The sequence below is a fragment of the Onychostruthus taczanowskii genome, unplaced genomic scaffold, assembly GCF_017590055.1.
Source record: "Onychostruthus taczanowskii isolate IOZ18803 unplaced genomic scaffold, ASM1759005v1 scaffold176, whole genome shotgun sequence".
NCBI classification, from domain to species: Eukaryota; Metazoa; Chordata; class Aves; order Passeriformes; family Passeridae; genus Onychostruthus; species Onychostruthus taczanowskii.
The window spans coordinates 340,031-361,595 of NW_024498973.1; the positions used below are offsets into that span (position 1 = coordinate 340,031).

General features: G+C 50.8%; 1 protein-coding gene across 3 annotated transcripts; it reads left to right on the top strand.

Annotated features, from left to right (window-relative positions):
* The first annotated feature begins 11,050 nt into the window (after positions 1-11,050).
* Positions 11,051-20,968, top strand: ASB1 (ankyrin repeat and SOCS box containing 1). 3 transcript variants are annotated; one of them, XR_005952347.1, is made up of 6 exons: positions 11,051-11,107; positions 11,210-11,356; positions 12,979-13,320; positions 16,336-16,721; positions 18,155-18,719; positions 18,818-20,968. XR_005952347.1 is itself a non-coding variant. In XM_041400266.1 (5 exons), the coding sequence occupies exons 1-5, from the start codon at positions 11,073-11,075 to the stop codon at positions 18,286-18,288; spliced, it is 1,044 nt and encodes a 347-aa protein (XP_041256200.1). In that variant the 5' UTR covers positions 11,051-11,072; the 3' UTR covers positions 18,289-20,967. The 3 variants fall into 3 exon arrangements, 2 of the variants coding, with proteins under 2 accessions (XP_041256200.1, XP_041256201.1); XM_041400266.1 differs by having other exon boundaries at positions 18,155-20,967; XM_041400267.1 differs by having other exon boundaries at positions 13,018-13,320; positions 18,155-20,924.
* Positions 20,969-21,565: the final 597 nt, after the last annotated feature.

A 21,565-nucleotide genomic window follows, 5' to 3' on the forward strand; every position in this document is an offset into this window, starting at 1 on the left:
TTTGGGGTGGATCAGGGTTTTCAGCCCATGGCTGGGCTCCAATCCTTTTCCTGCAGTGTTTGTGGCAGCTCTCGAGCAGAATTTTTTTCCCTTTGAGTTCCACAACAAGAAGTGTGGTTAGAATTTTTTAATTTTTTTTTTTTTTTAACAGGGAAAGTTTCTTGCCTGGGGCCAAGCACAGAAATGTGGAATGGATTTGGATCAAACTTACTTTTTCTTTTGGAATTGTATTTAAAGTTTAAAAACCCCAACCCAACAAACTAGCACCTCAGGCAAGAGCTGAAGCATGGAAAATTTTATCCCAAAAGGTGGATGCTTTGTGAAATTATGAGCGTGTGAAAACAGGTGGTTAAACTGAAATGGTTTCACAGATTGAAGTACAGAGGGTGCTACCAAGAACCTGTTATAAATCCTGGAGTGAACCCTTCCTGAAAGGCAGAGGGAGGAGAGCAAGCCATCAGCGAGTAACCTGAGCCACCACGGAGCCCACAGGCAGCTCTGGAGCGGCCAAGCAAAACCAGGAGAGGTTTGTGGAGAGCTTGGAGAGGGAGCCAAGGCTGGGATTGAAACCCAGGCTCCCAAAGGACACCACCGCCATGGGATCTGGCTGGGACGGGTTTCACTCCAGGCACCTAATCCAAGACCTGCTCCACTCCATGGGAAGCTCCTCAGAGGGTTGGATGAGGGCCTGGAAAGTGCAGCCAGGAGGGAAAATGTGTAAGGACAGGGCTGCAGCACGTTGCAGGGCAAAGGAAGGGAAGGATCGGCGAGAGGACGAGGGGGAATGGCTTTAAACTGGAAGACATGAGGTTTAGTCTGGATATTGGGAATTAGGAATTGTTCCCTGTGAGAGTGGGCAGGCCCTGGCACAGGGTGCCCAGAGCAGCTGTGGCTGCCCCTGGATCCCCGGCAGTGCCCAAGGCCAGGCTGGATGGGGCTTGGAGCACCCTGGGATAGTGGAAGGTGTCCCTGCCCATGGCAGGGGTGGTACTGGATGAGCTTTATGATCCCTGCTAACCCAAACCATTCCAGGATTTCATGACCTGTGAGTGAAAGCCTAGTTTTGGTGGAAGAACGTGCCCACGTGTGTGTGTGTGTGCTCCAAAGGATTCGTGACTCCATGTTCTCTACTCCCAGGCTTTTCTCTTCACACACAGATCGCTTTCCTGGACACTCACAACACAAAACGAATCTTGTTTTTCCCCTCCTGTCTTACAGAAATACAGGACCCTCCACAAGGTGCCTCATCTCATCCCAGTGGTTGCCACTGAGCCCTGCCAAGAAAACCTGCCGTGGGAAGCATCCAGCCGCCCTGCTGGAGCTCAGCAAGGAATGGGATGCTGCTCCAAATCCCCATGGATCCCCAGGAACGAGCTGATTTCTGCCAGGTTACTCCAGCCCGAGTGTGATTATGGTGTGTTACGACACGAGGTCTGCAGAGTTTTACAGCTGGATCTTAAAGGGATCAGAACAAGGGGGAAAAATGAAAGGGGGGGCTTAACCTGGAAGCCAGGAGTGTGGTCAAATTAAGGAGTGCAATGGCAATGCTAATGAAAACCCCTGGAGAGAAGGAAGGAGGAAATGACCTAAATCCTAGCGCTCTCACGGGGTGATTCTTCCCCAGGGACAAGCCTGGGAGATGGGTCATAAAACCTGCTCTGTCCCCTGCCACGGAGAGCTGGGTGTCCTTGCCTTGCCAGGAGAGCCAGCAGGGAAGGATCAGCCATGGAAAAAGCTGTTTTGAACCCTTGGTGCATGGAAGCCTTCAAAGAAGGCCTCAGGCAAGGGGCAGAGCTGCAGCCTGCTGTGCATCCTCAGGATTTCCATGATTTCTTCTCACATTAGGCACTAAATCTTTTCACAGTCTACAGGGGGAGTTGGTTAAAAGCACAAACCTGAGGTGTCCCCTGGAGTCAGTGTCAATCTCCTGCAGAAGGATGGGATGTTCCAGCCTGGGACTTCTCATCCATATGGAGACCTCCAGCCCTTGGCCCCAAGATCGACTTTGTCCCTCAGACCAATCCAAGTGGAATGTGTTTTGGAAATGTCAGCCTTCCTGTTCTGTGCTCCCTCTGTTCAACACAGCACCTTCCACTCTCCAGGAGTTCTAGGCGTTATTCAGGGGACTTAATCCTTCCTGTAGCCAGAACTTCAAGGGGAATGGCTTTAAACTGAAAGGGAGTGGGTTTATTTCGGATATTGGGAAGAAACCCTCCCCTGTCAGGGTGCTGAGACCCTGGCAGCTTTGGCTGCCCCTGGATCCCTGGCAGTGTCCAAGGCCAGGCTGGATGGGGCTTGGAGCACCCTGGGATAGTGGAAGGTGTCCCTGCCCGTGGCCACAGTGGAACTGGATGAGATTTAAGGTCCCTGCCAACCCAAATCCCTCTGTGATTCCATGGTTCTCCTGTATTATTGGCCTCTGGCACTTCCCGCCCATTTCCCACGTGCGTTTGGCTGTGGAAATGTGGCAGCACATTTTGTGGCATTGAAAGACTGGCTTTCCCCAAATTAAAACTGGTCCTTACAGACCCATTTGTGGTACCACTAATGCACTGCCCGGAGTGAGAAGTGGAAACATTCTGTCACCACAAGGAGGAAGGAACCAGGAGAGGGTTTTGTAGCTGGCAGAGCTGATCCTTCACACTCTGCCAGTGGAATTGCTGATTTCCCTGGACTTTCTTTCAGTTTTTTACCTTATGCCTGAAATGGGCTTTTATTCATGGGCTGGAAGGCCGTGTAGATGTGGCACTGGGGGATGTGGTTAGTGGTGGGCTTGCTGGGGCTGGGAAATGGCTGAACTCTGTGGTCTGAGAGGGCCTTTCCAGCCCCAGCAGTTCCACAGCTCCGTGCACACAGCCAGGCGGATTTTCCAGTGCTGCAGTCTGGGAAGGGCAGTCTGGTCACACGTGTTCCCTCACCAGCCAGAGCACATACTGCACACGCCGAAGTTGTTCCAATTCCTTGTTGTTAATCCAGAGGAAAAGCTGCTTTTCCCTCCCTTTGGAAGCCAGGCCCTTTTCCTCAGGTGAGGGAAGCTGCTCCTGGTGCAGCTCCAGGGGATCAGGATGAAGTTGGAAGGTGGAACAACAGCAGAACCCATAAAGGAGAAGTTTAAGGGTGACAAAGGGGCCATGGGCTGGAAATTCCAGCTTTGTCGCTTCCTAAGGGAAAGAAATAAACACTAAAACCTAAGCACAGCCCCTCCTGGAGGATACATTTCTGGGGAACTCTCACTTTGATGGCTGGAAAATCCATGAAGTTTTTCTCCTTGGAGCTGGGAGACTCCAACCAAGCCCTTGGTTAAACAAATGACAGTAAAATTAACTCACAAACACAACACCCACACCTGGAGCAGCCCTGGAGGCGAGGTGCTCCTTTTGGGGGGGTGTCTGTGACCCCCCTGCCAGGGAAATCCAACCAAAGGGGAGGAGGCCAGGTCCCATTAAGAGACAGCTCCCAAATCCATCAGGAATTTATTTCAGAAGGAGATACCAGGATTTTACCGTGGCTGTCAGCAGCATTCTCCAGGTCACGCTGCTGCATGAAAGAGAGTGTTAGAACCTGGGACTTAAACTAAACAGATTTCCTATAGGAAACACACACAAAATTACTTTGCTTCTAAAGTTACTTTTATAGACGTTTTCCCTGAGAAATATTTCTCCCTGGAAAAATAAATTCACAGGATGTAATTAAAACAGTTCTGTGCGTGCACTGGGCTGGCCCCCTTTAAGTGCTTCACCAAATGCACCAGCGAGGAAAGGAATGAAAGGCAGCTTTGTTGGGATCTATTAATGACAATCTGCATTAATTAGAAAATGAGACATTGTTCTTTTGGTTTATGGCTATGAAAATGGCTGCTAATAAGGCTGAGGCTGGAGTGCTCAGCTTTTGGCTTGTCTGAGCTGTTGTGAGGCCCTGAAAAATCTAAATAATCTTTGATTTGTCAAATCCTGAGCTGATGAAGGCAATGGGAGTCAGATTCCATACCCTTGGATTCTGGCAATAACCAGGTGCTGGTGACTGTTTGGGGGGATTTTTTTTTTTGTTCCTTTTTTTCCCCTTTTCTTGCCATTTTCTTTAGGTTTAGCTTTTAATTAAACAAACAAAAGTAAGAGTGAACTGTGCTGGATTAGAGCTTAACTTTCACTCCTTGAGGAACAAAGCCTTAATAGGTTTGTATGGATTCTTTATTAGGGATAATAATTGTCTCTGCTCCTCTGCCCCGGCCCAGCCATGTGTAGCAAAACCACTCACCTCCCTTTGCAAATCTTTTTGAATGCAGGAATAAAGCATTCTGTGATTCTGAAAGCTAAAATCAGACCTTTCTAGCAGCATTTAAAGTTTTTATTGCTATATTTCTGTCCTGATCACAAGTAAAACATTTTTACATCCTCCAGGCATGGCTGGCTGTGTTTTCTGTGCCTCTCAAGCACAGCAGGGTGACATTTGTGAAGTATCTCCACTGCATGACCTCTTTTTGAGTGGAGAAACGGGAACTTGGGGTCATTTGATAAAAGAAATGTTGCATCACTGGTGGCAGAGATGCTGCAGAAAGGATCATCAGCATTATTTTTCCACAGTATCCTGTCATTTGGGTTGGAAGGATCTTAAAGCTCCTTTCATTCCATGGGCAGGGACACCTTCCACTATCCCAGGTTGCTTCAAGCCCTGTCCAGGTTGGCTTTGAACACTTCCAGGGATCCAGGGGCAGCCACAGCCTCTCTGAGCAACAAGACTGGAAGCTGAGTTTTGGTAATTGAAACATTTTAAGCAGTGTCCCTGGAGCCACTTCCAATTGAAAAAAGAGACAACACAAGAAGAGAAAAATTACCTGAAATTTTAAGAGAAATCCCTTCCCTGGGAGGAATGTGTGGAGCCGAGGGTTCATTTTAATTTCTTAATTAGCGAGCGGCAGCCAGGCCAGGATGGGAGCAGGGTAAACAAGGGGGGAAATGTTTTGTATTCACAGCCCACCTCGAAGGTGGGCCAGCATCCAGGGCCTGCTGCAAAACAGGCAGGAATGCTGCTTGGAATTCCTGCGCCCCTCCCTCCCAAAGACACCTTTCTTTCCTTCCTCAGGGATTGGTTTGGAGCCCGCAGCGCGCTCACGGAAATCGTGGCTAAAAATGACTTTGGGGGTTCTTTTTTTAGCACTGGGCTTCGAGCAGGGCGGAGGTGGTTCTTGCTTGGTTGGGTTTCATTAAATCCCCCCTCAGCAGAGCAGCCCAGGGCCTTCTTTCCCCCCTTTTTGTCTCTCCATTCAATAAACACACATCCGCTGCAGCCTGGCTTAATGAAATTGTGTGAGGCACTTCCAGGAGAAGGATGTTTATTTTTCTCTGCCGGTTCACCCAGGCTGCTCCGGGTGCTGTGTGCCTGGAGAGCTGCTCTATAAAGAGACCCTTGTGCCTGGGGCAGCCCTGAGAGCCTGCACTCACTCAGCACTGGGTATTGTATTTGCAGGAACCCCCATGGCAGGGAGGAATGATGAGTCTGACTCCGCGTTCTCAGAAGGCTAATTTATTACTTTTTGATACTATATTGTACTAAGGAATACCAAACTATACTATGCTAAAGAATATAGAAAGGATACTTACAAAAGGCTAAAAAGGTAATAATGAAAACTTGTGACTCTCTCCAGAGCCCTGACACAGCTTGGCACTGTTTGGCCAATGAGTGAAAACAACTCACAGCAGAATCCAATGGAACAATCACCTGTGGGTAAACCATCTCAATCTCCAAACACATTCCACATGAGCACAGCAGAGGAGAAGCAAATGAGATAAGAATTGTTTTCCTTTTTCTCTGAGGCTTCTCAGCTTCCCAGGAGAAAAATCCTGGGTGAAGGGATTTTTCAGAGAATGTGAATGCCACAGCTGGGATTCTCTAGCTGTGGAGCAGGCGGGTGGGCAGCGCTATTTCCACGGAATTTCAGGGAAAAAAAGCGTTCTGAGAGCACGGTGTTAAGGTGGGAAAGTTAAGCACTGGCAAGGTCAGAGTGCCTGGAGAGCTCGCCTAATTCAGCTGTTTATGTCTCCTATTTTTGCACAGTCCCCTGCTTGCTGTATTTTCTCTTTTTTTGACAGAATTTCTCAGCTTTGTGCTTTTCCATAGATGTCCAAGGCTGTGGAGCTCCTGATACCTGTTCCTAGCTGGATGCCCCTCCCAAACCACCTCCTCTGAGGGAATGTGGAGGTGTAGATGCTGCTGTGGGGCTCTTGATGTGCCTTTTGTCACTAATGCAGGTTTCTGACGGGGCTACTCGGTGCTGATCACACCAAATTTTGCAGCAGACCTCATTTAAAACCTCACTCCCAAGGCACTGGGAGCTGCATCCCTGGGCATATATCTGGACTGCCTGGAATGCCTTCAAGCATTGGACTGGATGATCTTTAAAGGTCCCTTCCAGTCCAAATAGTTCTATAATTTCTATGGAATGTTCACTGTTTATTGGGTTGGACTGGAGGATCTTTGAAGGTCCCTTCCGCCCCAAACCATTCAGTTATTTCTATGAAATAGTCAGTGTTTAACCTCTCTGTGTGTCAGAAATGCTGGTTTGGGATGAAGAGGACAATAGCCAGACTCAGGGGAAGAGGGAGGGATGTGAAATCACAGAATCACTGAGTTGGAAGGGACCCACAAGGATCATCAAAGTCCAACTCCTGTGCAAACTTTTCTCCTCCCCAGCTCTTTTCCACCCCCCCCCCCCCCTCTTGCTTTTCCTTGAGCTGTTTCTTCTGAAAATTCCACATGAGTGCTGAAAGAAGTTGTTCAAGTGGCAAAAACATTGAGGGGGAGTTAAAAAAACCCAAACAGCTAAAAATATAAATAAATCCCTTTTGTCTGCAAATCCCTGGTGGGAGTTGGGCTGAAATGTTCCTGAGTGACTCATTCCTGGGCAGCCCTTTGCCTTTTTGGATGGAAACTTGTCCTCAGCAGATTTTCTGGTATTTTCTAACCTGCCTGTAAGGAGGTGTTTCCTTTGTGGACTGAGGTAAAGGAGACGCCTGCTTCTCCTGTGAAATTCCCACATCTGCCATCAAAGGATGGCTGTTTCTCCTGGAAAATGGTGATAAAAGCTCCATCAGTGTTTTCCTTCCCTGCCTCAAACTTGTTCATAATAATGGCCCTGGAGAAAAAAATGTCTGCAACTGTGCTTGATCCATGAGCTGGGAACCTGTGGCTGGATCCTGTTGGAGACACCAGGCTGGTGGATTTGGGTTCTTCATGCTCCTGAGGTGTTCCTGCAGCACAGCCCACAAGGATTTCCAGATCCTTTCATGCCCTTAATGGAAATAAATGACAGGAAAAGAATGAGGGAAAAGCAGGGAATCCCATAATTTAATTGGGAGAAATGGAAGGGATGTGTAGGACAATTGCTGCCCTGTTTCCTTATCATTGGGCACCCTCTGGGCAAGGCTGAAAATCCTAAACAAAATTCCAGCGCCCAGAGGTGCTGTGCCCCAAACCCTCTGGGCACAGCCAGTAGGGAATACTCCCTTTTTTAGGGCTATTTTTCCTTAATTGTGTTAATCCTGATGGCTCTTTACTCAATTTTAGCCCTTTTCCCTCACTGTCAGGACAGATTGTCCCAGTTTTCTCAGGAGCAGTGGGGTGACTGTTCAGCTCTGTCTCATGATGATGGATGATGATGGGTGGGATTTTCTAGTCCCTGCCTTTCTGTGGTGTTGCAGTAGAATCTCCACTCCACACCCTCTGCTTTCTCCCGGTCAGGATGGAAGGGGCAAAGTGCTGGACACGGGAAGGAAGGTTCGAACTCAGCTGGCTGATGATCAGTGCTGCCTGTTTTCCCTCAGCACAGAGGTATTTAGGCCCATTTGCAGCAGGATTGACTTCCTGGACTCCAAGCAACCTTTCTGTTGTCATGTTTGTGCTTCCAGCCCCAGTCCTAATGACATCCTGGATGCTGGAATTCAATTCTCCTCCCATCTCTCATTCCTGTTTTCTGTTGTTAATGCATGCCTTCATGTCCACTTCAGGAACCACACCAATTCCCCAGAAAAGCATCAGGCTGAGCTAAAAACAAGGGCATGAGGGACTTTTTTCCCCCTACATCTTTCCCCATAGATGCATTTATCACTAGGGCAACTTCATTTGAGAGTTCACTACAAATGCAAGCCGATGGCTTGGATCCAGGCAGGGAGAAGTTTTACAGACTGAGCTAAGTGTGAATTACACTTCTGGTCACGGCATTTTTCCCCCCCTTCCTTTCTTTCTTTTCCTTCACTGCGACCCTGGCATCAAAGCAGTTACAATTGCAAAGTATTTCATAATGCAGCTTTTTTCCTGCTGCTTGGAAGGTCTGGGAGGAACCTAGGTGGATTTAAAAGGTGTGGTGCCCCTGGAAATGGGCGTTGGAGGTGGTGGTGGTGGTGGTGAGACTAACCACTGGTTTTAGCACCAGGTGTAAATCATTGTCCTTTTCAGGCAAGGCTCCCAAGATGTCCATGTTTATCCAGGAATGAGAGGGAGAGAGGGAGGTTCATTTTCTTCTCAGCCTGGCACTAAATGCAACCACTGGCTTCATTCCAGGGAGTAAAAGCAGTGGATTAACAGGAGTTCACCCCTGCCCCCTCTTCGCCCCTCAGCCGTGATCAGGTGAGGGAAGGGAAGGGAAGGGAAAGGAAGGGAAGGGAAGGGTAGTGGGAGCCTAGTGGATGGGCTGATTCCTTTCTGGTCCTTTCTAGGGGTCCTGTTTCCAGGAGCAGGATGGCTGAACTTGTTTTATTTGAAGCATGAGGAGCACAGTTGGGAGAGGATGGGGAGTAGGAGGATGTGTCTGCTCTGGGGGGGGGCAGTGGGAAATCTTAATGAATGTGGAGGGGATGGTTGAGGGATCCTCTGGATCAGGATCAGCAGGAGGAGTTCTTTATGTATGTATGTATGTATTTATTTATTGAATTTGAGGGGTTTTTTTACATTGCTTCAGGGTTAGGAGCTGGAGAACAGGTGTTGCCTAATGGGTGAGCCAGCATGTGTTGCTGTGTTGGATAAGTGACTATTTTTAGACCCTGGAAGTCTCCTCCTGGAGGCTCCATTTTTGGTGTGGATTGCCAACAGCCTGTGCCCTCAGCTTGGCACAGCTGGTAGGAGCTGTCAGGATATGCTGGACAAAACAATTTCTCCAGACTTGGAAAAAGCTAGGTCTTCACCAAATGGTGAACTGTTTGCAAATTTCCACTTTGCCACTGCAGCCACTTGAAGTGATATAAATTAGCAGAGTTTAGTGCATTTCCCCATGGGATTTCTCTTAAAACACCTATGGATTTCCAGAGCTGGAGGCTGAGTCTGCACAGTCACTCCCTCTCACTACCACTGTGCAAGAACTCGTCAGGACAACTTGGGATGGGCTGCTCTTCACGTGCATTTAAGGAAAAGTTAATTAAAAAAAATTTAAAAAAGGAGAGAATCAAAGCCTGGTTCAGGAGACAAAAAGCAGGAAAATCTCCTGGGATATGGTCTGTAAGAACGTTCTGCCTTCGTTGCAGCAAGAACTGAAGGAACCTCAAACCATGAGCAACTCCAGCTTTGTCTGTCCTGTTTATCCACCCCTTTATTCCCCTCTAGGGCTTTGCTTTCCCCATGGATCTATTGCTAATAAACAGTGTTCCATCCTCTGCTCCCCTTTCTCGCCTGTCCACACTTTCCCTGTGGGAGAACAATCAGCTCCAAATTTAAAAAAAAGCCCATGGACCAACATGGTTTTTCCTCTGGATGAGCCCCCATCGCTCCACTGGAGCTGGAGGAGCTCATTAAATGTATTCCCATTAAATGGGTAAGCGATGCAACAGGGAATGGGATGTGTAGGGCTGCTTCCCTGCCCAGAGTGGACAGAGTGGGGCACACAGAGCCTCTGGATGCAGCTGTAAATTGGGGTTAGAAACCAAGCAAGGTGTATATGGGTATGCCTCATACAGGGGTGTAAGGGCTGCAGGCAGGAGAAGGTGGCAGTGCTAGTGGATCTGAAATTCCCATCAATCCCATCCCCTCCTGATCTTCCAGCAGGCAAAGGAAAAGGGTTTGATTTGCAGACTGTGCCTCTCTCCTGCGTGTTCCTCGAGCTCAAAGTACAAAAGTCACAGGAAACCATGTTTGCAGCCAGAGCCTGGTGTCTCTGGAGGGATATCCTGCCTGCCTGGATGGATGGATGGATGGATGGATGGATGGATGGATGGATGGATGGATGGATGGATGGATGGATGACCACCATTCCCTGCTGTCACTGGAGACTCGAAAATGTGCACTTAGAAGCTGAGGGTGTGTTTTAAACGCTTGTAGAGCAATAATGAGGATATAAAGCTGTTAGTGTTCAAAGAAATGTCACAATGATGGTGAAGGGAATAGAGAGAATGAAGATGGTAAAGGGATGAGGAACAGCTGAGGGCACTGGGTTTGTTCAGCTGGAGAAGAGGAAAAGGAGGTCTCAGCATGGCTGGCAGCTTCCTCCCAAGGAACAGCTCCAATCTCTGCTCTCTGTGACAGGGCCCGCACCTGAGGGAGTGGCTGGAGCTGTGTCAGGGCAGGGTCAGGTGGGATATCAGGAAAAGGTTCTTCCCCCAGAGAGTGCTGGCACTGCCCAGGCTCCCCCAGGGAAAGGGCACAGCCCCAGGCTGCCAGAGCTCAAGGAACATTTGAACAATGCTCTCAGGGGTGCACAGGGTGGGAATGTTGGGCTGTCTGGGCAGGGTTACACTGGAGGATTCTTATGGATCCCTTCCAAGTGAAGATCCCGGAAGCTGCGCTGCGGGAAAACCGAGATAAGACCGGTAAAACGACCAGAAACGGGGAGACCAGGAGCCCATAAAGCTGCGGGGAGCTGTCCGAGCCCTGCCCGCTGTCCTGGCTCCGGCGTGCCCGCAGCAGGCGACGGCAGCCGCAGCGGCCGGGCCCGGGGCGGCTGAGGGAGGAGAGGCCGCGCGGCCGGCGGGGAGGATCCACCTTAACGGGAGCAGGAAGCGAACCGGGACCAATCAGGCCGGGAAGGGAGGCCGGGAAGGAGGGGCCGAGGGAGGGCCCGAGGGAGGGCGAGGCAGCGGGGCCGGCGGGGCGCGATGGCGGAGGGCGGGGACCCGCCCGCCCCGGGCAGGTACCGTGGGCAGGGGGGTGCCGGGGCGGCCGTGCCGGGGACAGCGGGGTCACTGTCCCCCTTTGCCAGCCCTTTGTCACCCCGCCGTGTGCCTCTCTCCAGCGCAGGTCGCAACCTGAAGGAGTGGCTGCGGGAGCAGTTCTGCGACCACCCGCTGGAGCACTGCGAGGACACCCGGCTGCACGACGCGGCCTTCGTGGGGGACCTGCCCACGCTGCGCAGCCTGCTGCAGGACGAGAGCTTCCAGAGGTGGGCATGCAGCCTGGGACACGGCCCCTCCGACCTTAAAGAGCTTCCAGTCCCGCCGCTGCCATCGGCAGGGACGCCTGCCGCTGTCCCAGGGTGCGCCAAGCCCCGTCCTGCCTGGCCTGGGAAACTTCCAGGGATGGGGGTTTTTATGGGAGAGGTGTCAGGGAGGATGCTTCGCTCGCCGTGCTCACTGCTCTGCCTTTTGGGGCTCCCATCTCGGCCTTTTTTCTTGTGAGAGGTGTCAGGATGTTCTTCCCACTGTTCCCACAGCCTGCACTTTTTGGGGGCTCCCATCCCACCCGCTGGTTTTGGGGAGAGGTGTTTCCTAGGATGTTCTCGCTGTCTCCACAGCCTGGTCCTTTTGGTGACCCCCATCTCGTCCGGTTTTTTCATTGCACGGTTTGGGTAGGAAGGGACCTTAAAGCTCATCTTATCCCACCTTCTGCCACAGGCAGGGACACCTTCCGCTATCTCAGGTTGCTCCAAGCCCTGTCCAGCCTGGCCTTGGACAATTCCAGGGACGGGAGATTTTATGGGAGAGGTGTCACGGTGGCAGGATGCTCCCCTTTCCCCCAGATCATTCCCCTGGTTTCCCAGGAGGCAGATTTCACAGCTGCTCATGAGGCTGTGATAGCTGTGCATGAACTCTTTTCAGATCAGGATAGGAATGTGATACCAGGAAAACGGGAGCCTACGGATAATGGGGAAAACATACAAAAGGGATTATAATCAACTATAAACCTGAAACAGCCCATGTTACAAAATCTGCCCAGTGCTAACCCTGTGACTGTGGGGATAGTTAATTAATTTTCCTGTATCATGGAGAAATCTGCTTAGAGTGCTAAATGTTTCCCAGCCTCAAAAAAAAAAAAAAAAGGTGTTATTTCAGCAAAAAATGAGAATGAGCCAGCCCTTCCCTCTGCTACCTGGGCAGCTGGGGCTCTTGGGACCCTTGGGCTGAGGGTTTTTTGTGGGAAAAAGCAGAGTTTGACAGGAAGAGGAGGGTGGGACCCACAGCTCCATTCAACAAGTGATGGAGTGAGCAGAGAAGTGATGTCTTTGAATTTGGAGATAGATATGGACCTGAAAGCTCATCCTAATCCTAACCCTGAAACGGGCAGGAACACCTTCCACTGGACCAGGTTGCTCCAAGCCCTGTCCAGCCTGGACTTGGACACTTCCAGGAATGGGGCAGGCATAGCTTCTCTGGGCTACCAGTTTGGGACATCTCCCTTTACAAAGGGACAGAAGGGAGAAGTTGTTTTGGTTTTTTAATAGGTGATTTTTGAGGCAGGGTTTGTGCAGGTGTGCAGCCCGTGGCACAGCTGAAGCCCACCATCCAAGCACTGCTCTGCTTCACCTGTCCAGGCAGCGTCTGTCAGGCAATTGGCAGGAGCTTTTTGGGGCTGCTAAAAGTGCCAGAAATCGGAGAATCATATCCTGAGTGGAAGGGACCCACAAGGATCATCCAGTCCAAGCCCACAGTCACCCCAACAACCCCACCCCGTGCACCCCTGGCAGCGCTGTCCAAACCCTCCTTGAGCCGTGGCAGCCTTGGCGCCGTGCCCATTCCCCGGGGAGCCCGGGCAGTGCCCAGACTCACAGGGGACACCCTCCTGCAGGGAATGGGGCTGCTCTAACCGTGTGTCCCCCCACCACAGCCGGATCAACGAGAAGTCGGTGTGGTGCTGCGGGTGGCTGCCCTGCACCCCCCTGCGCATCGCCGCCACCGCCGGCCACGGGCCCTGCGTCGACTTCCTGCTGCGCAAGGGGGCCGAGATCGACCTGGTGGACGTCAAGGGGCAGACGGCTCTCTACGTGGCCGTGGTCAACGGGCACCTGGAGTGTGCCAAGATCCTGCTGAAGGCCGGCGCTGATCCCAACGGCAGCCGGCACCACCGCAGCACGCCGGTGTACCACGCGGCACGGGTGGGGCGCGCCGACATCCTGCAGGAGCTCATCAGGTCAGAGCTCGGGGCTGCCTCTCCCTTTCCCTGCTCCCTTGGCATGCCTTCCCTCCTCGCCTGGCTGCAGCCTCCACACCTCTTGGGTTGGAGAGGAGAGGGTGGAGAGGTGCCCAAAGGGATGTCTTAGGATTTACCGTCACTTGGCCTCAGCAATGGGGCTGTTCCCACCTGTTCCAATGAGTCTCCAGTTCTGAGCCTTCCATCCCGTCGGATCCAAACCTTGCAATTCCCCCAGCTTCCACCATGCCCCTGACTGGAGTTAGGAGGGAGGTGGATTCCCCCAAAAAATTTCCCTGGGTGTTGGGTTTTCCCTCAGGCAACTCCCTTGCCAGCACCGTCAGGGCTCAGGGTGTAGCAGGAGGTTGTGGGAACTTGAATTGCTCCTTCTGTGGCGTGCCCTGATTATTCCTTCTTTTAAAATGGGAAGATTTCTGTCCAAGGGATTGTTCTGGACAGCTATGTGGGCCATGGATGCCAAATAATAAGGGATCATAATGGGAAAATGTAGGTTGTAGGGAGAAATAGTGAAAAGAGAAGAAAATTGAAGGAATCCTTTTGATGACCTCAAATGCTAGAACATAACAAAAGGATTTAAGTAGGAAAATATTCAGAATCCTCGGGGATTTTCTTCCTTTTTTGAATTTTCATGCAAATACAGCTTGGAGGAAGAAGGGGAGATAATCCCCCCCTCCATGTTCCTTTCCCAACAAGCTGAGAGGAGGATGTTCCCATCAGCACAGGGTTCAGCTCGCTGCATTCCCAAAAATCTCCCCTGCTCTCTCCACCCAGGCAGGGTGAAATGTAGCAAATGGTATTTCAGCAGCACAGGGAGAGCTGATGCCTTGATTTATGTGTCTGCTCCTTGGGATACCTCACCAGCAATATTAAAAGCAAGATTTTGGACAACTTTCAGGATTAAAAATTAACTGGAGTTTGTCCAATCTCTTTTTATTAGGCAATGTCTCTCCCAAGGCTGCTAAGCTAATACCAAATTGTCAGATTGCCCAAAATTTCAAATATCTCAGAGTAGGGATTTCAGAGATCTGTGCAGAGTTACTTAGTGAAAAATGCAGCCTTTATGTTGCACGGATTTTTAAAATGTTAGGTCCACAGGATTTGGCAGGGAGAGTGCAACGAGGAAGACACTTTTCCTGAGAAAGGAGGGAATATTTTGAGAGAACCTGGACCCAGTCAGGTGTGCTGCAGGTGTGTAAACATCACCTGGTTTGAAAATCCTGTGGTAGCACTGTTGGGATCTCTGAGTGTTCCTGCAAGTGCTGAACCAAGCAAGAGGTGAAATCCCACCCATGAACAGTAAACCCACACATGGCTGTGGAGTGGGGATCCATTTTACTGGGAGGCTGCTGGAAATACTTAGTGTTCTAATGCCAGGGTATAAATGACATTCCTCATAATTTGGGCTCATGCTGTAGTGGGATCCACTGCTACCTGCAGTGGAGCTGAGGGTAGCAAGGATGAGAGGATCCTTTTGCCAGGCTAAAACTGGGAAAAAGAGAGCTGCCAGATCACCCTCATCCCTCAGGTGCATGTCTGACCCTGCTAAAAGTAGAATTTGGGGGTTTGCTTTGAATTGAGGGCTTCTACTGAGACTTTTGGTGGTAATAATGGGGGAAGAAAGGACTGAAATGAAGGGAGATCTGCTGTCTGCTCAGAAGGCAGTGGCCTTACAACTGCCCTGTGGAAGTCTCAGAGCAGCACAGATAACTCTGTCCAAATGCTTGTGTAATCTAATTTTAAAGGGAAAAATACACTTTGTGCCATTTGCAGCTCTTAGAGGAGTCTCTCAGCCCTTGCTCTGGGTGTGCTTAAGTGCAATGAGACTCTTGCTGTGCTCAGAACTGCAGGATTTGGTTAAATATTTGCTGGATAGGGAGCGGTCCCCGCTGGTTTCAGCGAGAACTGAGCCTCCTTTGAGGTAGCATTTGTCCCCAGGTATTTTCCTTAGTTTTATGAGCTCCTGAAAGGAATATCATGCTATCTAGGAAAAACCTGGTTCTCCGAGTGCTCCATTTGCAATCTGGGGAGGGAGACTGCTGGATGAAGGAACCTTTTCTCCCTCTGTGGGTAGAACGGACACGGCTTTGGATTAAAACCTGCTACTCCTTAGGGATTGTGTTGTTTTCCTCCTTCTTCCCATCCAAGCTGCATGACAGGTACATGGAATTACTGTCCCTACTGCCTGAGGGAATCCCCAGCAGATTCCAGCCCCTCCAGCTCCTTTGGGAGCCGGGTTTGTCACGGATGTTTCGCTGTGGAGTGCAGATCCCTGTTTCCATTTCCCTGCTGTTTGGGATCGAGTGTCCGTGTTGCTTTTTTGGCCTGTTTTATCCTGGTAGGGAAGTTATTTCAGCATCTCTCTTCAGTGGAGTCATCTGGAAACATCCCTGCTCCCCAAGGCAGCTCGTTAGCATCCAGCATTACGTGGTGCTGGCTCAGGGCTGAGCCATCCCTGGTGCCAAGGCACGAGAGGAGAGAAAATACAGCTAAGAGTTCCTGGGTTGAGATAAGGACTGGGGGAGATGAGGAAGGGGAGAGATCACTCACTAAATACCATCATGGGCAAAACAGACTCGGGGGTATAAATTTAATTTATTCCTAATAAAATCAGAGCAGGGTAAGGAGAAGTGGAGTCAGTCTTAAAAAACACCTTCCCCCACCTCTCCCTCCTTCTCAAGGAAGGGGACGCAACATGTGGGAAGCTTCTGAAAGAAGCCACCTCTGTAGCCTCTCACCACCAAAACCTGGCCATGCAAACCCAATCCATCAGGAGGGCAAGGATGTTGCTGTTCCTCCTCTCTCCAAATCCTGGGCTGTTGTGGGCAAGGAAACATCTTTGCTTCTGGGAGATCACGCTGCGTTGTCCCCACTCAGAAGCTCTGCCAGGCCCATCTCAGGGTAGGGATGGGCAGGTTCCAGAGGTTCTCACTCCACACATGTCCTTCAACCTCCTCCCTTGCCATTCCCAACCTTCCCTCCCTCTCCCTGGAGCAGGTACGGCGCGGACGTGGACGTGAACCAGCAGCTGGCGTCCCGCGGGCCGGGCCAGGCGCCGCGGCCGCTGACCACGCTGGTGGTGTGTCCCCTGTACATCAGCGCTGCCTACCACAACCTGCCCTGCTTCCGCCTGCTGCTCCAGGCGGGAGCCAACCCGGATTTTAACTGCTGCGGGCCCGTCAACGTGCGGGGCTTCTCGCGGGGCTCGCCTGTGTGCGTGCTGGACGCCGTCCTGCGGCACGGCTGCGAGCCGGCCTTCGTCCGCCTCCTCGTTGACTTTGGAGCGGATCTCAACCTTGTCAAGGTGGAGGCCTTGGGAGTCGAGGCCGCGGGGAGGGTCAAGGTGAACGCCGAGGCGCTGGAGGTGTTCAAAGAAGCGAGGGGTGAGTGGGTTTGGGTCCCTGGGAGAGCACTTGGGAGGGGTTCTTTGGAAGTGAAGGTGCTGCTGAGCTGGTGGGGTGGGTGTTGCTGTCCTCACTTCAAGGACCGTCAGCAATTGGATAATGGGGTCTAACGAGCCGGCAAACAAAGCATTAATGATTTCTCCACTCCCTGCTTTTCCCATGTTGCATTTTGTGCCTTCACACGGTGTTTCCCCCTCTTGAGTCCTTCAGCAGCCAAACCCCTGTTGTTGGGCTAAAGTAACTAACCAAAGTCTGTTACTCCACCTTTTTCATCCCTCCCAGCTCTTTTCCATTGCCCACTCTTGTAGACTAGGCATAAAGGGTCCTATCTGAGCTGTGGATCACCAGTGGCATCCAGTTCTCCAGAGCCACACAGGTGTGTCCCTGCTGTTCCTGTGTGGCCCTGGGCTCTGGATCCAGGATGGAGTTTAATCTGGTTGGGAAGGAAAGCCACAAACAGTGGTAAAAAGGGTCAGGAGGAAGCTCGGATGGAGATGAAAAAAGTTGGGGAAAAGCGCAGCACCTCGGAAACTCACCTGGTGAAGGCCACAGCATTGCACCAGGGATGGAAGTGGGGTTTCCCTCTTGAACTCCGGAGAAATTTAAGGGGATTCAGGCTGTGGGATACAATTCACATCCCCAGGTTACTCATCTTTGCATGGGCCTGGTTTTCAAGCCTGCCTGGGATTCTGAGGAGCGAGGCTCACATAAGCTGGAGTTCCATTAGGCTTGGGTTTAGGAGGCAAATGGGACTCCTCAGTTGGAGCATATGGGATAATGGAGTGATGCCATGGAGTTCCAGTTCCTGAATCAACATGGGCACCACCATCCTCTTGTCCCTGTGCTGGAAGAGCTCTCCATGGAGTCAAAGGAAGCACTCAAAAGAAAGTTGGGATAAGGCCTGAGCTGGCCATCAGTGCTGTTGGCATAATTTTAAAATGATCCAAATAGAACTGTGGAGTTGGAAGGGATCCACAGGGATCATCCAGTCCAACCCCTGGCCCTGCACAGACCCCCCAACAATCCCACCCTGTGCACCCCTGAGAGTGTTGTCCAAACCCTCCTGGAGCTCTGGCAGCCTTGAGGCTGTGCCCGTTCCCTGGGGAGCCTGGGCAGTGCCCAGCACCCTCTGAGGGAAGAACCTTTTCCTGAAATCCAACCTAAAGCCCCCTGGCACAGCTCCAGCTGCTCCCTCAGGTCCTGCTGTGGGCTTGGCAGTGATGGCTTCCATGGTCTCCAGCCCATCCTGCCTTCCAGCCTGCCCATGTGCTTGGAAATCTGTTCCAAGCCCAGGAGGTTTGACCTCCTCACGAGGCAGGATTTGTGCACACTCAGCTCTCCCGCCCTGCCTCCGTGCTGCTGTTCTCCTGCTCTGTTTCTCCAGTAATCCTTCCCTGTGTTTTTCCTTGCAGGCCGCGCCCGGAGCCTCTTGTCTCTGTGCCGCATAGCTGTGCGGAGAATCCTTGGCAAATCCCGCCTGGATCTGATCCCCAGCCTTCCCATCCCAGACCCCATTAAACAATTTTTACTCCACGAACACAGTTAAAGGGTGGCTGGCTGCTTTTGGGGACAGTTTGACTTGGTAAATGAGTGCCCTGACAGAGCCAGGTGCAAATCCTGCCTCTTTTTCCTTCATGGAGTGCACATAATTCCCTGCTCCTGTGGATTTTTTTTTCTCCTCCAGATATAGGGTGCAGTGATTCAGTGTCTTATCTCCTTGGGGAGAGGCTGCTGAACGTGTGTGGGTGTTGCTGGAGCAAATACAATATATCCTGTAGCTGTTGGCAAATGCGTAACCTCTGTTACTGATCTGTGTCGCACACACACCTGGGGTCTCTGTGGCATTTCTGTGCGGGGAAAGTGTCCCTACTTTACTATTTTTCCCATCACAGCACATAAACCCAGAAGTTCCTACCTACATGTTACTTCATATGCCGTGGTAAGACCAGAGAAAACTCACCCAGATCCACGAAACAGGTCTGTTTTGTTTGCATTGTGGAAAAGGGAGGAAAAAGGGGGTTATTTTGAGGAGTTGGGAGATTTTGTGCTTCTAATCATAGTGTTGCATCCAGCAGCCTGGGCTCCATTGACTTCCAGTGCCTCTTCATGCCAAAACTCCCAGGAGAGTCATTCTACAGGGAGTCAGCGGCCTTTTGTTGGGATCTCAGGGTCAGCCAGTCATGCTCAGTGCAGAGGAATTGTTGTCAAAACTTCAGAAGGGTAGAGGTGATGGTGCCTCAGGATCTTAGGAAAAATCTCAGGTGATAAATGGTACTTGCTTTAACTTTTCCGATTCAAGTAAAGTCACTGTGTTGCAAGTTCAATTTTTTTGGATGATTTTTCTTTACTAGCTCTTCTTCCCGTGCTCATTCAGCTGGCAAAGGTAATTTTCCAGATGTTGACCTTAAAGACCAGAGAATCCCACCTTGGTCTGGGTTGGGAAGGACCTTAAAGCCCACCTCCAAGCCCTTGCCATGGGCAGGGACACTTCCACTATCCCAGGTTGCTCCGAGCCTTGTCCCTGGACCCTATGGGTTTACCCCGTAGGCCTCAACGCTGGTCCCAAAACGTTCTTTTCCCAGAGGCATAAATAAATGCAAAAGCAAACCAAAGCAGAGGATATTTCCAGACCTTCTCCAGGTGAGGTGCAGGGGACATGGAGCTGTGGGCAGGTGAGGAGGGGCAGTTCTGCACCGTTCCCTTCCCAGGCCTGCAGCTGGTTTTGGTTTTCCTGGCGCTGGCAGCGAGTCATGCACTGGCTTTATAGAGGTGTGAACATGCCTGGGAGATGCAAACCGGTTGTAAAGCCTCTTGGCACCTTGCTGGGGGATCCATAATGGTTTGCAGGAGCTCACCATGCTCCTGAGCTCCAGTATGGGGAGGCAAAAAATGAGGTGGACTGTGTTGAGAAAGTGCCACGGGAACAGTTTTTGGGGTTGGTTTTTCCCTGAGGATTTTTAGTTGGTTTGTAAATGGGACCCCCAGCTGGGGTAAAGGTGGTAGGATGGATGGGAGAACTGGAAGGACCCACAAGGATCATCAGTCCAGCTCCTGGCCCTGCAAAGACACCCCAACAATCCCACCCTGTGCACTCCTGAGAGCATTGTTCAAATGTTCCTTGGGCTCTGGCAGCCTGGGGCTGGGACCATTCCCTGTTCCTGTGCTCAGCCCCACTCTGGATGGTGGTTCCACCTGGAATAAGCTGCAGTGAAATGCCTCAGTGGGAATGTCAGAGAAATTGAGAGAATGGGCTCAACTCCGTGCTTGATGTAAGTCTGGTCTGTAATTAAAGCTGAGCCTGTTAACGTTAATTAGAGATCCCATCCAAAGGATTCCCCTGAGCATGGATCTCTCCAGGTCTAAGGATGTATCTCCCAGCCCAGCAGCAAACCAGCCTGAGGTTCATCAGTGCCTTGGAGATGGGCAGAATCAAGGCTTTGGAGTGCCTGGATCATCCATCCAACTTCCATCTTCACTGAGGGGCTCTGCCTCTGGAAAAGACCAAACCTTTGGCTTGAGGGCCTGGAATGAGTCCAGCCTGGGGACAACTCACATGAAATTAAGCTGTAAGTGCACAGGATTCTGTTGGAATGAGGTCCCTGTGGAGATTGGTTGCTGAGGCTACTCAAACCCAGCTTTGCCGAGCTGGTTTAATACACAGAGAATTTGGAATTTTCACTGCAGAGAGATAATAATCTTGAAATAAATTCAGGATATTCATAGACTTCATTGTCATGTCCTATATGGCAAAAGCCTGCATCCTCTGCCTTACCCTCTCCTTTTAAACCTAGGAAACAATAGTCTTACAGTATGAAATCTCAGTAATTGATGCATTTCTGTCCTTTCACATTATATAAACAGCATTTCTTTTTGCCTTAGCTTGGACTTCACCATTCCCTCCTATGCAGCAAAGCATTCCCTTTTGTAAAGGTGTTTTTCCCCATGTTGTCCATGAGGTGTGCTCAGAAAATGTGAGTAAAAATTGAGATCTGTGAAGCTATGGGTGGGAAAATAAACATTCCTGCAGTGTACATCCCATCCATTGAAAAATGCCCATTATATTTGTGCAGTATATCTAAAGTGTGTGTGGCCTGGTCTTGCTGGAAGCTTGAATGGACAGGATAAAAAGATTTGGCAAACGCTTGAAGAGCCAAACCAAGTCTGAAATCAGCCAGGCTGCTCCAAAGCTGTCCTTTCATGTTGGCTTTCTTGTCTTTGTTGCTGGGGGAGGATTTCCAGGGCACGGGATGCTGGTAGCTGGGATCCAAATACCATTTCCTGCTCATCCAAATATCTGGGATATAGCTGGGATCCAAATATCATCCTGCTCAAAGGGTGGGGGAAAGGCATCTGTTGGGTTGAAGTGGTTTTTTTTGGTTGGTTTTGGAGCTTTGTTTGTTTATTTCTTGTTTTTCAATCCCCGAAGTCAAGTAAAGCCCTTTTTACCCCAACTTGAGTCACAGTACCTTTTTAGCCCTTCTTCTTCCAGTGATGAGAACTGTGACAGGACACAACAGAGGGGACAAAATTCCACTTCCACAAGTGCCCATTAGTGCCTGTTGCCTTTTCACAGGGTCGAAATGGTTTGGGACAGCAGCAGGATCAGACCTGAGGGCAGGTGGGAGGTACCTGTGGCCAGCCTGGATCCACCTGCTGCCCAATAAAGAGCAGGATGGCTCTGGATTTGGGAAAGCCTGGATCCTGCCGGCCTCTCCCTGTGCTGTAGCCACTGGAGGGGGCCGGAGAACCGCGGTCCCTGCCTGGGGGTTACAGGGACAGCGCCGGTGCCACCTCCTGCCTTGCCCCTCCTGGGCCGTGTTCAG

Bases quoted from the DNA above. Each gene is read 5' to 3' on its own strand.
- ASB1 (XM_041400266.1), top strand. From the start codon at position 11,073: ATGGCGGAGGGCGGGGACCCGCCCGCCCCGGGCAG. The intron at 11,357-12,978 runs GTGGGCATGCAG...ACCCTCCTGCAG, and splicing joins CAGGACGAGAGCTTCCAGAG to GGAATGGGGCTGCTCTAACC. The intron at 16,722-18,154 runs GTGAGTGGGTTT...TTTTCCTTGCAG, and splicing joins GGTGTTCAAAGAAGCGAGGG to GCCGCGCCCGGAGCCTCTTG.